The sequence below is a fragment of the Paramormyrops kingsleyae genome, chromosome 10 (genome assembly GCF_048594095.1).
Source record: "Paramormyrops kingsleyae isolate MSU_618 chromosome 10, PKINGS_0.4, whole genome shotgun sequence".
In the NCBI taxonomy this organism is placed as follows: domain Eukaryota; kingdom Metazoa; phylum Chordata; class Actinopteri; order Osteoglossiformes; family Mormyridae; genus Paramormyrops; species Paramormyrops kingsleyae.
The window spans coordinates 16,475,656-16,491,633 of record NC_132806.1 but is presented as its reverse complement, the minus strand read 5'-3'; the positions used below and the strand labels follow the sequence as shown (position 1 = coordinate 16,491,633).

Here is a 15,978-nt window from a genome sequence, read left to right as displayed (position 1 = left end):
AAGGCAGCGTGGCACGTCGCACCTAGTGATATTACGGGTTTGACTGTCCAAGGTCGGGAAAATCAGCCAAGACGGGGTTATGCCGGACCTTCCATGAAATTTACCTCTGGCTACATGCCTGCTCCAGGTGGCCTTGCTATATATTTTAGTTGTGGTAACTTAACTAAAAACTTGTTCCGTGTGTTACATATCATCTGATGACATGATTGTTATCTTTCCCGGTGGCTCGATGGGGTTGTGGGCTAGCAAAATACATCGTGGGGGAGCCACTGCCCCCGCATTTTATCATAGGTATGTATGTGTGGTGGGCCTGTATGGGCAGAAGTCCAGGCTCGATTTTTAATGCCACTCCAGCCCTGTCTGATAATCTGAGATTTTCACCGCGACGCTCACTAGGAGAATAGGCAGAAAAAATAAATATTTCAAATTTCCCCCCACCCCAGGATAATCAGTTCTGTAGTTTCAATAATTTAAAAGCTAAGAGCGCATAATTGTTAATGGGAACTCACTGATTTATATAAAACCTATGGTGAATATTGTATCATTTATTCTAAAGTATAAAATGATATCTATTTTTAGAATTGTTCTTAATGACAACTGGTTTCACATAATTGGAAAAATTCAAGTTTTTGGCTTTAGAGCAGGGGTGTCAAACATACGGCCCGCGGGCCGAATACGGCCCACTATGGTGTCCAATACGGCCCGCGGGATGATTTGAACAATAGTATTAAATATCAAATCTTTTTTATTATCATTATTATTAGTAGTAGTATTAAAAAGGAATAAGAGTGTTAATGAACAGTTTCTGAGGACTTGTTAAATGCAGTTTTACAGAATATAGTGTATTTGTTGTAATTTGATGCACTATGATTAAAAAAAAATAATAATAAATTCGGCCCGCACATGGTCACATTTTCTTCTCATCCGGCCCTCACCCTAAAATGAGTTTGACACCCCTGCTTTAGAGCAATACTTTGTGTGGAATTTGCATGTGTTCTTTGTGCCAGTTTTCCTCTGGGCATCTTGGTTTCCTTGTAAAGTGCAAAAACACACAGTACAGTGAATGGATGATTCATGTTCACCTCATAGTGCGTGACTGTGTGCCTTGCGGTGGGGTACCATCCCAGTCCAGGTGTTACCTGCCGTGACGCTTATCATTACCCAGTAGTGAATGTGCAGGTGTGGAAGATGAATGGATTCAGCTGATTTGAGTTAATATTGTTTTAACTCTTTCATTGAAGCAGGCAATATCTAAGTTAATGGTTCTATAGCACCAAGAAAATTAGAATTTTGTTTATATGCTCCACCACAGTCACGCCATGAGCTGTGCACACGTTTCCCTTTGGCCTGTCAGTCCTTCAAGAGCCAAGCCTCTGTGTACCCAACGCTGGCAGGACGAGATCTTCTGATTGAAAGACTAAGTGGGACTCAAGTTGCAAAGTTGAAATGAATGCTAATTGAGGTCAGATAATCAGCAAATAGGAAAATAGGAGTCAAGATGCTAAGTAAAACTAGAACAAATGGAAAAATCATAGAACCAAAAACAAATAAAATCATAAACGCCAAGACTGTCTAGATATAAGTGAAACTCAATACTGAACAAGAAATGACTCAAAAGGGAGTTTTAGTAGATTGATTGATTCACTGCTGTTGTGGATGGTTACGGACCAAATCCATCTGGAGATGGGATAGGCAGTGAAACACATTCAGAATCAGACATGAAAATGAGTATCTCTCTCTGTCATTAGCCACTGGGAAATACACGTCAGTCTTCTGCAACACTTAATTAGAAACTGCTTTATTTTTACAAAACACCTGTTTTTGAGTTCACTGGGTCTGTATGATCATTTTAGCCAATGGACATATTTTTCCTATAATGATAAGGTGGTCTGGGTTCCCCAGGGTTATATTAATTAATAAGACCATGTACAGATGGGTAGGCAGTCAGTACCAGTCCTAGCCAATGTGTCCCAGGGATCCATCACCACTGTTGCTAACCCATCCAAGGCAGAGTGAAATTGGCTTGCAAGTCGGCACCTTCTTCCAAAGCTTGCGGCCGCCTGTGTCCCCTATTGCACTGTAGGTAAGGAGCATTAGTAGGGGGGGCTTTCTTTAAAGCAGCCGGTTTCTCTGTTTCAGGGCTGGGCTGTCAGTAGGTTCTCAATTTTATGATCAGTTCGTCTGAATGCTGTATTTTCTGTACTGCATAAAAAGTGTCCAATAACTGGACTTAATTGAACTTAGAGTAGCTTGCTATGATTAGGGCTATACCTGAATAGCTGGTTTCTTATTTCTACATAACCTATAATGCAACACAGTTGCCAATCCTACTTCAGTTGCATCATTGGTCTCTTTCGCTTTGACATTCAACGCCATGCAGTTCAATGTAAAAAGAAAAAAATCATACATATTGCTTAACAGAAATTTGCTTTTCATTACTGGACTGTACATACGTATCACATTACAGGAGCTATTTATCATATGCATGTACAAATTTCTTTACAAACATTTTCCTTACAGATGATTTTCACTTCAGTAATAGTAGTTTGGCATACGTTTATGTACAGCTTAGGGTTCCATGGTCCTGCTTTCCTGTGCAGATACACATTTCATTTCCAAATAGCCCAAGACGCTGCCACAGCAATACTCATAAGAAGTTCAAAGTCAATCACTCAGTTATGTAGCACTGAACCTTCTTAGTCACAGAAGCAGACCTTTGGTCTCTGATTGAGGTCCACCTGTTATACCTGGTAACAGCGATAATGTCAAAAGATGATGTCACACAAGGACAATGCAGGCGTTATACATTAGACATATTAGACTAATGTCTGCAAGTATACAGGAAAGAATAATGCAAATAATTTGTTTTACATGTACATTACAAATGTTCATCTTGAAACAAAATACAGGGTAAGGCTTTACATTTAACTGGACCTTCATAATGCATTCATAGAACATCCAGTGCACCTTCATAATGCATTCATAGAACATTCAGTACACTTTCGTAATGCAATCATAGAACATTCAGTGCACCTTCGTAATGCATTCATAGAACATTCAGTACATTTTTGTAATGCATTCATAGAACATTCAGTACACTTTCGTAATGCATTCATAGAACATTCAGTACACTTTCGTAATGCAATCATAGAACATTCAGTGCACCTTCGTAATGCATTCATAGAACATTCAGTACATTTTTGTAATGCATTCATAGAACATTCAGTACACTTTCGTAATGCATTCATAGAACATTCAGTACACTTTCGTAATGCAATCATAGAACATTCAGTGCACCTTCGTAATGCATTCATAGAACATTCAGTACATTTTTGTAATGCATTCATAGAACATTCAGTACACTTTCGTAATGCAATCATAGAACATCCAGTGCACCTTCATAATGCATTCATAGAACATCCAGTGCACCTTCATAATGCATTCATAGAACATTCAGTACACTTTCGTAATGCATTCATAGAACATTCAGTACACTTTCGTAATGCAATCATAGAACATTCAGTGCACCTTCGTAATGCATTCATAGAACATTCAGTACACTTTCGTAATGCAATCATAGAACATTCAGTACACTTTCGTAATGCATTCATAGAATATTCAGTGCACCTTCGTAATGCATTCATAGAACATTCAGTGCACCTTCATAATGCATTCATAATACACTGACAGAATATTCATAAGCAGCATGTAAGTGTACCTTCCCATCGTAATATACCTTCGCAGCTTTAATATACATTAATAACAAACTTCATATGAATATACAGCTATATTGTATGTTATTATCATATGTTTGTTATTAATATAAAGTAATGCTGTTAAGGTATAATAAGATGTTAATATATACTTACTGTTTATGAATGTTCTATACTTGCATTATGAAGATGCATTGAATGTTCTATGAGTGCATAATGAATGCATTATGAAGGTACAGATAATGTGAAGCGTTTCCAAATACAGTAATATCAAGATACAATAGATTGGTTAAACTCTCCTTTAGGTGCCACCTGGGCTTTGTTCTATCTGGATTCCGCAAGTGAGGAACGGTGGTGGATTTCTGTTGGTGAGCGCGAGGAGGGCGATGAAGAGGAGATAGGACTGAGAGTCACACTATTCAGGTTGGCAACAAAGGTCTCCCAGCCTCTGCGGAAAGCTCGGTCAATAGCCTGGAGGGGAGAAATGAATAGGTGATTCCAACACAGATGCATACAAGACCAATTCACTGCTGCAGCTATGTCAGCATAGGCACATGATGAAGGTTCAGTTATAAATAGGATGAACCTCAGGAGCAGATTATTCGAGGGCGTCTGGCATCAATGCTGACGTAGACCACAGAGTAACAACAAAAGAGCAATGCTGACAGACAGATGGTCTGGTTCTTGAGTTGCTTGCAAGGTTCAGCCTCCTGCACCCTCAGATGACGATTGCTGACCATGTACATGTAGAAAAACGTCTGTGTGCCTTATCTCTCTGCTGCATACCCACATCCCTCCTGGTGTATAAATTGTAAACAGAAAAGAGGGGGAGAGAGATATGGCTCCAAAACAATTCTTGAAGCAGTAAAAGTATAACCTTAAATTTGTCACTCATTATGCTGAATTAAGTAGGATATTCTGTATTTTATTGTTTACATGTTGGCAGTGTTTTCCTGGCACTTAAGAAACAAAGCTGTCTACTGCTGTTCGTTCACAGCAGTTGGCTGTGTGTTTAATCTACCCCTATGGGGAACAGTATTGTCCCAGTGGTTGTTAGCAAGTGCTTTAGCAGCAGGAAATTCCGGCTGGGCCTGCCAACTGTTTGCCGTAACGCAGCCCAGCCGCGCACCTTTAAAGTCTGTGCAGTGAGAGCCCATGTGATTTCTCCGATACCAGCCTGCGGTTGTGTGCAGGACTCTGGGCATGAGGGTCATTGGGTGACACTGGCAATAGGATACTGCTGTTGTACCACCAATTGTACCACCAGCTTGCTCAGCTGCATAAACAGGTAGCAGAACATGTAAGAGATAAGTGTCCAAGCCTCGGCCCTCACCCGTGTGTAATTCCTCAGGCTTTTCTTCTTCACTGCTTTTATCTCCTCCTCTGCATGCTGGCCGTTCTTGCTTTCCTTCTCAGAAATCAGAACCTTATCATCTTCATCACCTTTCATAGACAAATGGAGCAGAACTGGCTTGGCCGGCTCCGTTGTCTCGGTGTGTGCCGGTACCTCCGTCATGTGCCCTGGGGGGGGCATATTTTCCTTGTTGGCAGAATGGACCTCCGCACGACAGTTTGGCCATTTCTTGGAGCCGCTCCGCCGTCTCCACCGGCTGCTGAGGCGACTTGGTTTCCTCCTCAGCAGTGCGGCCGTCCCGTCGTCCTCCATCATGCCTGTATCGAAATCAAAAATGTCTGGCTCGCGATTGTCACTCTGCGCTCGCGATGGCGTGGAATGTCCCTCTCGCTCATCTCCGCTTCCCATCCTCCCTTGGTCTTGCTCCTGTTGTATCAGCTCTCCCTCCCTTGGCACCTCCATTTCATCCAGGAGCCAGTAAGAGCCGTCGGCCCGGTCCAGGAACTTGAGGGACTTCTTACGAGTCTTGCCAATCGTCATAGTCGTTCCCTTTCTTTGTCAGAATTTGAGAAGAAATTGATTTCAGTTACAAATCCGTGGCCATTACTTATCAGATGAATATTTCCCACCACAGTGTGATGCAAGAACAATGGGCCTCATTCACCAACCGTTCTTACGAACAAATTTGTTCTTAAACCCCACGTGCGCACTTTTTTACGAAGATTCTAAATTATTTATAATCCGCATGATCGCCGTTACTACCATGAAAATAATTTTTACACTTAAAAATTATTTTTTATATTTTACGTTTATAAATTATTAAAATACTATCATTTTATGAACTGTAGAATGAACAAAACTGCTATAACCAATTATTTTGAACAAACTATCATTACTCAAATGTGCGTACGAATGGTCTTGAGTGTGCATAGATTCTGTTCTTAGCTAAGAACAAATTCAGATAAGAAAACATTGGGGAATGTCAGAATCTTTGTAAAAAAAAAAAGTGCGTACGTGGGGCTTAAGAACAAATTTGTTCGTAAGAACGGTTGATGAATGAGGCCCATTATTACTGAAAATTATTTTTCTTTTGACTGAAATATTTAAGGTTAATCTGAATTCTATTGCCATTTCACAAACAGCTGACCAGTGATTCACCTGTTCCTCTTCAACATCCAGTTATATAATCAAATGCTTTATAACACATTTTAATCACCCATTTTAGAAACATCGAGTTAAACAAGTGTATAAAGGTAAACATTATCACACTCTGTATTATGCATCATATTTTATTTCATGTCATGGTGAATGAAGCCTTCTCTGCCTGTTTTGGTTTTACGTAGTGATACATTGCTTCTTCAGGATTTCAAAATGAAGTTTAGCATGTAAACTGGACTCATATAATTTTACAATCTATGGAGCTGAAAACAGATTCAAATATATGCGCTTTCAGTCAAATGAGCGAATGCAACACTTGAAGCAGATAGTGAGACAGAGAGCGCACTTACCTGGAGTCGGTCAGAGATCTGTCTGTGCTGTTCCACCAGTGAGCTCTGCTTTCTGCTGTGAGACACCCTGCCTGGACCTGCCGTCACCAAGGCAAACACCCACCCACACACACGCAGCAGAGGACGTTGGCTTAATGCGCTCATGCAATATCTCTCCTGGCTTAGATCACACACACACAAAGTTAACAGTTAAATGATTTACGCTCTATAGGTACATCACACTGATAGGGGTTTTGTGCTCAATATTATCTAACAATTAACATTTAAAAAAAAAAAATTATTTACTCCTGAGTGTCTCTTGTACATTGAGCATTTTTTTAAAAGCAATATCTATATGTTGGGATATTACAGTAAAATACCCATGGTTTGCCCTGTCTAACCTTCATTTTAGCCATGAATCTTTGTTAATTATGAGGGTAGAAAGTAAGTTAAGACATGTCAGTAACTGTATGGAATCACCAACTGGGAGAGGTCAGGTTGGGGAGTATGCGCTGGCACAGTGCGTTGTTGCACGATGAAACACCTCGGGATCCCGACTGGCGCCCCCCCCCCCAGGCTGACATGCGGTCCAGTCCCATCCTCCGGAAATGGCTGTCTTTCTGCTGCAGCCAGGTGTTACGTGATTGTCCCCTCGGCCTGGTCCAGCCCCTCAGGTCCTCAGCAATGAGGATCCTGTGAGCCGGATCACCCTCAGGGAAACGTGCCACATGGCCGTAGTGCCGCAACTGACGCTCCCTCACAATGCAGGTAATGTGCCTCATTCTGGACTCCATGAGGCACCGCTTGTTCAACACAAAGTCAGACCAGCGGAACCCAAAGACTCTCCAAAGAGACACAGTACTAAGTCGGAGAGCCAATTGGGTCTGGCCTGCTGGGGATCGGAACCAGTGTGGTGCTGAGGCATCGCCGGTTGTATAGCAACACGCGAGTCCTACCCTGAGGGAGACACTTATCATCTTCCACATGATAGAAAAGCATACCTGGAAAAGATTCATAATTCTTAAATACATTAGTAAATATGTTTAGTAAATTCCTACCACAGCAAGAATGAAGAATTGTACTCAAAATATACTCATTGACTTGATTATCCCCATTTGGAGAAGCAGGGGGATAGACCGTCTGCTTTGATAAAAGCAGGACGGACGTGATGGAGAAACAGCTGTACATGGAGGTGGTTATGCATCACGCAAGAAGTGACAACAAGGTGTAGCTTAGAGATGGGTGCAGTGCCTGCTCGGAGAAGAGGCAGTGGACATGCGTCAGGTCGCTTTGCATGCTGAAGCCTGTGACTGCCATCCAGCTGAGGCTGTTCATGTGTGAAGCAGAGGCCTCGTGGTTGGCTGGCCTGCTCTTAACGTGAGTCACAGGACATGAGGGTACGTGTCGGGTGATTAGTCACCAGGCAGCGCTGGTCATGTGGTCAGTTCTGTGTGACAGTATGTATCTCTGCTCAGATACATAAATATATGGGCTTTTGGTTTGGTTAGTTAAGATCTCTCTCTGGACAAATTGAAAGCCTTACAGCTCAAAACATCGTAGTTCTAGGCTGGGTTACATAATGATAAGTACCAGATAAATACCAGAGACTATCAGATGTGTTTCATTCTCTTTGATATTTTGTACCTCACCGACACAGCTATATAGTAATTTCACTGTAAAATATAAAACTCAAGCTTTAATAATACAGCGAAGGCTAGTCACAGACAGAGACTGCATTGGTGTCCTGTGGTTGTACTTATGAATTAAAATGGGTATAAGAATGAAAGAATAGAAGAATGAATAGCTGAGGAACAATGAGCTTCAGGAGGAACAGTATACAGTACCAAAAAAAGTGGTCCGCACTGTAGGTGGGTTTGTTGATTTTGCCCCCCCTCCCAACCCCTCTCAGATGTTTCAAAAGACTAAACAAACAGCTGTTGAGTAGAGTCAGAAGATCCTAGCTGGCTGTTTAGCAGAACACGCTGCTTCGGAATCTCCTAAACAAGAAATGTGTTTATTTAATATTCAGTGTACTGACTGTTTCTGGCCTACAGGGGGCCCCCAAGGTGAAAATGCGTGGTGGTAAACACTGCCACTGACTGTAAATGAGGATGAGTCTTGAGCTAAATTTGAGTTGTGGTTGGGAGATCCACAAACATCAGTGGTGGAACAGCAGAGTGGATGTGTGGTTAAGGCTGAGAGCCACCAGGGAGTTACAGGAGACAGTGGTTCAGACAGGCAATGTCCACCTAAGTGATACTTCATAAGCCTTTCTGTTATGTTATAAAGGGAAGAAAATAAATACAGTAAGTATACAGTTGGTAGGGGAACCCTTAAGAGATGGAATAGTCCAAGGGACAAATGTATAGCATGTGAAAGAGAGGTCTTATGATGCAACACCAAAAGTGTGATGGTGTAGAGCAGTCTTTCACAATCCGGTCCTCGGGGGCCCCCAGCCAGTCCACGTTTTCACTCCCTCCCAGCTCCCTACCAGGGAGGGTGCAAAAACTGATTGGGAAACAGCATTGTAGAGTACGGAAAAGAAGGTCACATTATTAACTCTGTCAAAAGTAGCGTACATTTAAGATTATATATCAATAGCAAAGGCTGCATGTTAACTTCGAAAAATTGAGAATTGATTCAGTGGAGTTACTGGGGGAAACCGCCATATGGCATATGGTATACAGCCAGTACAATGTGGTCATTTTCTGATCTGTCAGGTGCATCCAAATCAACAATTAGCAATGGGCTGATGGACATTAGTGTTTAGATTCCTAGCACAATACCATGTAATGAAAATTAGTCTCTGCTGTCATGTGGTTTCATAATTTCGAAGATTACCGACACAGAATTAGAAAACAACCATACAAATATAGAAAATGGAAATTACAATTTTGGGCTGCAAGAGACAAATTTTCAAACCATGGACAGCTTCATGGGAGACATACCAACAATGAGAATATTGGAACAGACTTTGCCCAGAAGAGTAGCCAACAAAAGCACAGTTGTGAAAAGGTCATTCTGGGAGCAGATCTGAATAATACCACCATTAAGCCATAAATGAAGTACAAGTGCTCACATGAGGCTGACTAATTACGAAAGAGTGTTGCCGTGTTGTACTGACAAAGTTCTCCTTCCCCGTCACACTCTGACGGACAAAGGGCACACAGCTTATGTAGATTATTTAATGGGAGTTTACCAGTAGTATCTATTGAAGCAATTTGGAACAAACACTTTAAGTATCATACTGCAGATACCTCAGATATCTGGTGTATAGCCTTTATTTAATTTCTTTTTAAGTTTGTAATATTTTATAGTTTCTGGTCATATTTTTTTGATAATTTTCATTGTTTATGTATAATACCCCCAATAAAAACTGTAAGAATTGTGATCTTAATAATTAACAATTGGACCATGTAATATTTTAACATTTAATATTTTTAATATTTTTCTATTCTTCCAGCCACTTTTCCAGTTCACTTTGGACCTTCACCCTGCATAATAATCCTTTATCTATTCATTTATTTCACTGCTTTATGTTTTTGATAGTCTTTCTTTAGCTTGCTTACATTGTAGGTGGTTTTGGTAATGATTAAGGCACAGTGTTAGCTGTGGAAGAGTTTTATTAGTTTAACTATGGAACAGGGATGAATTACAAAAAGCACAAAACATGCATAATATACTGACATTCAAACCTAAGCATCAAACACTACCCGAAGAACCACATACACACATGCAAACACAGGTGAATATACATTAAGGCAGGTACACATCCAGCAGTTACATTTTGTCATTAAATAGTTTTATTCTCCCATTGTTTTACACTATGTACAAAGCTGTTTCTAGATTATTCTACTGGGACAGTTAGCTGAGGCATGTTTCAAAGGAGAGAGGCGGATAAGAATGAAGAAACATCTACTTCAACAATGTTTACTTTTCAAGTACGTTGCTTGTCCTAGCCTTCCTCCCTTCCAAGCCCTCTGTCCCTGACCTCTATGCTGTAACCTCTATAAATAGCTATATGGCTGCTATATGTTCCTCTTAACCTCTTTCTTCCTTTCCACTAGGAGTCTGCAGTCCCCACCTCCTTGACCCTGTTGTCTGAATGAGCTTTAAGGATGTGCAAAGGGAATCTAACAGGCGAGAGAGGTTGTTTTTATGAGGTAAACTCCTTTCTAGGTGGGGGTGTGTTCTTGCAACATCCCCAGAGATAAGCCATCCAATCACAAACCTTCCCTTTCGTGAGTTCAGCACTCACATCTCAACCAGGCTTGTCCCAGGCAATCTTGGGCAGGTCAAGTGTGCATGGAACCAGTCCTGGATAGGTTGAGGTTATGCTAATCCACTCTTTGGGCACCTTGCTTCACACTTCCACCTTTGAGTCAGAGCCCAGCCCCTGAGCCTGCAGCGCCTCCTCACGCTTCATCTTTGGCTTCTCAGTCCGGGTGTGCCACACCAGTACCTGCACAGCAAGGCCCAATCAGAACCCGACATCCAGTCACTTAATAGCCCGTACACTGTATGACATAAAGCACAGCTTCATGGACATTACAGTTTACCATCACCAATAGCTCTTTGTTGACTTTTGTGCCTGAACATATGTTGATAATTTTACTTTACTAGTCTTTATCCATAAAACATCCCATGTTGCTGAATTTTCTGTCACTCTAAAACACTGATAAATGTTGAAATCATCTAATTAAATTAGTACAACAGTCATTTAAGTGATACATTACTCAAATTAGCTATTTATGGATAAATAAAAATGTACGTACATTATCCTATGCTAACCAGTAGATAGAGATGAGGATTTCCCACTTAAGTACTTTTTCCATATAAATACCAAAAAGGACAGTTTGAACATCCCTGATCCATCAGCCCCTTTCCAGATCAGTGATTAACAGAAGATCTATAAAAACTAGGGCTGTGAATCGATTCAAACAATTGACCAATTAATCGCAGACTCAACTTCATTGTCTAAACTGTTGATTTTGCTTCTGGGATAGCTAATCAGTTTTGTTATATTACTGTTTATTTTGGTAACAGACAAAACTATTTCATCAAATCGAGGAAAAGAAATTAATCAAAATTTGAGCAAAAACACACATCATATTATACAAATTAACTATTTATTGTTGGTTGCTTGCCAAAAAATTTAAGCTTTAAAAACAATTTATGTAGTTTTTTCTTTTTTTTTTTTTTTTACTTTTAGCTACCTATTCAGGGAAAAAAATCATCAAATCAGAACAACAAATGACAATTTTAAAATACCTAAAAGGTAAAGATAATGTCAATTACTCTGCACAAAAAAAACACATTTTATATTTCATTGCAACATTTTCTTTCTTTTCTCAAAAATTCTCAAGTTTGTGACAATGACTCATATTTTAATATTTGTTTAATGGTTTAACTAAACTTGTGATGTGCAGATTATTAATTTCCCAAAAAAATACCACCTGCAAGCAGGTACAGTACATGCTGAATTTCAGTACTTTCAAAAAGACTGCATGCAAAAATGGCAGCATGAGAGGGAATTGTATTATAAGTAGGGATGTTAAACTATTATTTTTTTAGCACAATTTTAAGGTTTTATGGCATAAGCCTTCAATAAAATAAAAGAAATACCGCAAATTACTTTATTTTTATCCTGTGTATGCTTCTGCCTGGCAGTTTATTAAAACGAGAAAGAAAACAGGTAACATCTGCTTCCCTGTGAGATGCTAACTGATTATTCTGATTTTAGCTTTGAATTCAACTTCATAATCTAAACTCTCACCTTGTGTACAACCAGGAAGGAATATTATAGGTCTCTATTAAAAATCTTTACTCATACTATTCTCTCATTTGAGTGTAGAAATTCTGCATGCGTTAACGTGATAAAAAAAAAAAAACAAGTTATGTCTTAAATTAACGCTATTCGTTAACGCGATACATTTCCCAGCCCTGATAGTAATACAAGCTGGGTGTTAAACTCTTCCAGACCTTAGTAACTGGCAATAGAGAGAGACGAGCACGCCCACCTTGGTGCACATTTCAGCTTTAGGCTCCAGCTCCTCCATAGTGACCAGGCCTTGCAGGAAGCTGCTTTCCACAAAGCCCATGGGCGAATTCCCATCGAATCGGGCCTCGGGGTTCCTCAGCACGAGCCGCAGGGAGGTGGCGAAACCGGCCATATCCAAGGGGAAGGGCCGGCTGGGGCGCCAGCCCGTGTGGAAGCGTACCACCCGGCCCTGCTCCACCACAGGCCCCTCGTACCGCATGCCGCCCACCAGCCCCACGGGCCACACAGACACCCGCTGGGTCCACCGCATCTGCAGGAGAGTCTCTGTTACAGCACTGAGGTGGAAGAGGGAGAGTAAGAGTACAGAGGAGGGTAGAACTCCCCTTCCAGGACTGACGGCTCCTTCCAACTGTGCTTCAAACACATCTCACTGCCGTGGTGGCAGATTATATTCATTCATTTATATTAAATAACAACTACCGCAAATCATAATGAACAGAGAAAGTAATGTCTGGGATGAACGACTATGATTGGATGAGATCAAAACTAGGAGTGATGTGGTGATTAATATGCAGGGAGTCCATTTCCGTACCTCCTCAAAAAGCTGCAGGCTGTAGGTGTTGTCATCATCTGCAAAGTAAACCACACCCTCCGCCGTCTCACCCGCCCAGATGTTCTCCCTCAGCCAGCGCAACCCCTCGTTCCTCTGCTCCACGCCACGGGGCTTCAGCCAGTTGGGGTCTCCCTCCTGGAGCTTGCGATCTTGTGGGGTAGGAATGTGCAGATGAGTGAAGACCAGGCCCGAGTGTTCCAAGAAGTGCGACACCAGGTCGGTTCTCTGGGATGAGTCCTCCACAACAATCCAGTGGAGCTGGGGTACGTGCAGGAATGTCTGAGACAGCCGGGTTAGCTCAGCCTTTTGGACTAACCTGGATGAAAATATACTTATTATAGTACAGAGAAGCAGCATATCATTATGCACATGACACGGAGCCCCAGAAAGAAATGGCTTTATCCTTCAGGAAAGGAAGAAGTACCTGGCATAAGTTGGTGTGATTACATAAATGGTTGGCAGGTGGGGCTTGGTAGGTTCTTTCTTTGTGTGCCCCTGGAGGCTGTGCAACTTCCCTAAAAGGCGGGAAATGGTACGATCCTTCGTCATGTCATGCTCACTGCACTCACAGTGCTGACCTTAATGGTAAACAGACAACCATGTATATGCATTAGAACAGTATGTGGCATCTTAGTTCAAAACCACCAAGCCATGCATAATGAACATGTAAGATTCTGCATAATGCAGCATTTACAGTATATCATCCGACCTGGCTTACTTACAAGGAAACATGTTCTAAAAGATGTGTAAATTTACTGTTCTTACCCAGGTGCATAAGGGCATAGATCAGCCCCAAAAGAGATACCGTGAAGTAGAGGATAAAGACAGTCTTCAGCTTGAACCTCAGCCTCATGGTGGATTGCTAGGAGAACTGATGCATAAAGTGGGCCATCAAAACACTAGAACAGCTATTTGATATTAAATAATATGTTTGTTTTTAAACAATATTTAAGACGTCATATGCCCCCTATATACAAATCAATAGGGGAGCGTGAACAGAACGAGAACAGTTACTGGTTGTACAATCATGGTAAAGAACAATAAACAACTATTCAATTAACATATGTAGGAATGTGGAAACTGTGTAAAACCATAGTTATTTCAAATGCGTCTTGAAATCGAGTTGTCTGTACGGTATGGAATAGTAAATGAATGCTCAGCATTATGGTTTAAAAACAGCAATCGGGAAAATTATTGAAAGTTTTGTGCAAAATAGCCATTCCCGGCAACGACAATAAATCCAAGCCCTTCATTGTTTATAGATGAATAACTGACAGACTTGATTCACGACGGCGAAGTTAAAATTTTTAGCAGAAATTACAGTTCGGCATCTATTGTATGGTTCTCGAAATGGTCAATAATGTCTAAATTTTTTTCTCTCTGATTGATGTCCACCGCTTACCGGTACTGCATGGGTATCGATATTTTTATCTCCTGTCATGACCTTGGAGCAGATGCTTTGATATTGCTCCAGAAACTCGCCAAATCTGACCAAAGCCATTCACGTCTAACAACACCAACAACTTCCGCTTTCGCTGTTCCTCCTCACCGGATTCCTGCCTAAACTCGGCTATGTATACTTGGTTCCTAGTTATAACCATCAGAGAAAAATGTGTTTGGATAACAGAAAAACAATTCTCATAGAAGTATCGTTTGCAAATAGCACATTAACGTTAAAGTTCTTAACCGCAGTGTTTTAAAAATCCATATAATAATAAGAGACCACATTAAGTATGGAACTCTATTTGAAACACTCGAAATAAACATCTACTGAATTGACATATTAGTATCCATTGATTAAACATGCCTATACTGGTGTTAGGGAGAGCTATATAATATATCAGTGGTGGTTTAAAATATGAAACAGATGCCTATAATACAGTCTCAGTTGTTGGTAAGTTGTTAATGACAATTATAATGTGCATAGAGAGGTGTAATGTCTTATGCTGATAAGAAATACAGAGCATGAATAATCAAAAATATTGCCACTTAGCTAGGAACTAATTATTAATTAGCTAGCGACACACAATGCACAGTATGGTCGTTTTATTTTAGACACTTAAGCTATAATATCTGCGATATGAACTCCAGCATTGTACCAAACCCAGAAAGAAAAGAAGAAATACATGAAGCCAAGAAAGTGCAGCTTGTTAAAAATTAGCTAAACTGAAGGGGGTCAATCGTGATGAGTAACCTTATTCTCAGGAGGAAACAGCAGCATAATTCCCCATGGCTCATATTCTCCAGTGTGGTGCGGCTTCACTCCTCAGGAAATCATTCCTTCCACCGGCTATCAGATTGTACAACCAGTAACTCAATCTGGGCACATTGGCAATGCTATACTTATTACTTATTTCTATAAATGTCTGCCTATTTATTTATTTTTTGTGCAATAAGTAACACAAATCTTCATCAATTGCCTCGGAAAGAGTTTCATATTGGGGGGGACCGGATTTACAGCGTGTGGGGGGCGACACACCACATGTCCATTAGCGCACACACATTTAAAACAGATTATAAAAAAATTAAGATGATAAAGATTCAGTAACGCGAATGATAATAAAGCATAAGGAACACGGTCAGGGGGCGGGATTTTCACCACAGTACTGTACTTATTTTCCTACTCACCCACTTATTTATTGCCATCTTCATATGTTTAATAATACATTTTTTAATAATAATAATTTAAAAAAACTCTCATTAGAGGCAAAGATAGAACAAAAGCTCTTCTTTGGTCACATCATATGAAGCAAATCACTGGAGAAGGATGTCATGCTTGGAATGGTTAGTGGCAAAAGAGGAAGAGGATG

At 40.7% G+C, this 15,978-nt stretch overlaps 2 protein-coding genes across 3 annotated transcripts; both read right to left on the bottom strand.

Moving 5' to 3' along the window:
• Nucleotides 1–2,414: 2,414 nt before the first annotated feature.
• On the bottom strand, nt 2,415–6,709 carry LOC111835002 (uncharacterized). The gene is made up of 3 exons (XM_023794876.2): nt 6,576–6,709; nt 5,047–5,620; nt 2,415–4,184 (listed from the first exon to the last, which is right to left on the bottom strand). The coding sequence occupies exons 2-3, from the start codon at nt 5,605–5,607 to the stop codon at nt 4,038–4,040; spliced, it is 708 nt and encodes a 235-aa protein (XP_023650644.1). The 5' UTR covers nt 5,608–5,620; nt 6,576–6,709; the 3' UTR covers nt 2,415–4,037.
• A 3,450-nt stretch (nt 6,710–10,159) lies between these two features.
• On the bottom strand, nt 10,160–14,740 carry b3gat3 (beta-1,3-glucuronyltransferase 3 (glucuronosyltransferase I)). 2 transcript variants are annotated; one of them, XM_023793975.2, is made up of 6 exons: nt 14,571–14,740; nt 13,934–14,039; nt 13,593–13,683; nt 13,148–13,484; nt 12,575–12,865; nt 10,160–11,016 (listed from the first exon to the last, which is right to left on the bottom strand). In XM_023793975.2, the coding sequence occupies exons 2-6, from the start codon at nt 14,019–14,021 to the stop codon at nt 10,918–10,920; spliced, it is 906 nt and encodes a 301-aa protein (XP_023649743.1). In that variant the 5' UTR covers nt 14,022–14,039; nt 14,571–14,740; the 3' UTR covers nt 10,160–10,917. The 2 variants fall into 2 exon arrangements, with proteins under 2 accessions (XP_023649743.1, XP_023649735.1); XM_023793967.2 differs by having other exon boundaries at nt 13,593–13,746; nt 14,571–14,737.
• Between the last annotated feature and the right edge of the window lie 1,238 nt (nt 14,741–15,978).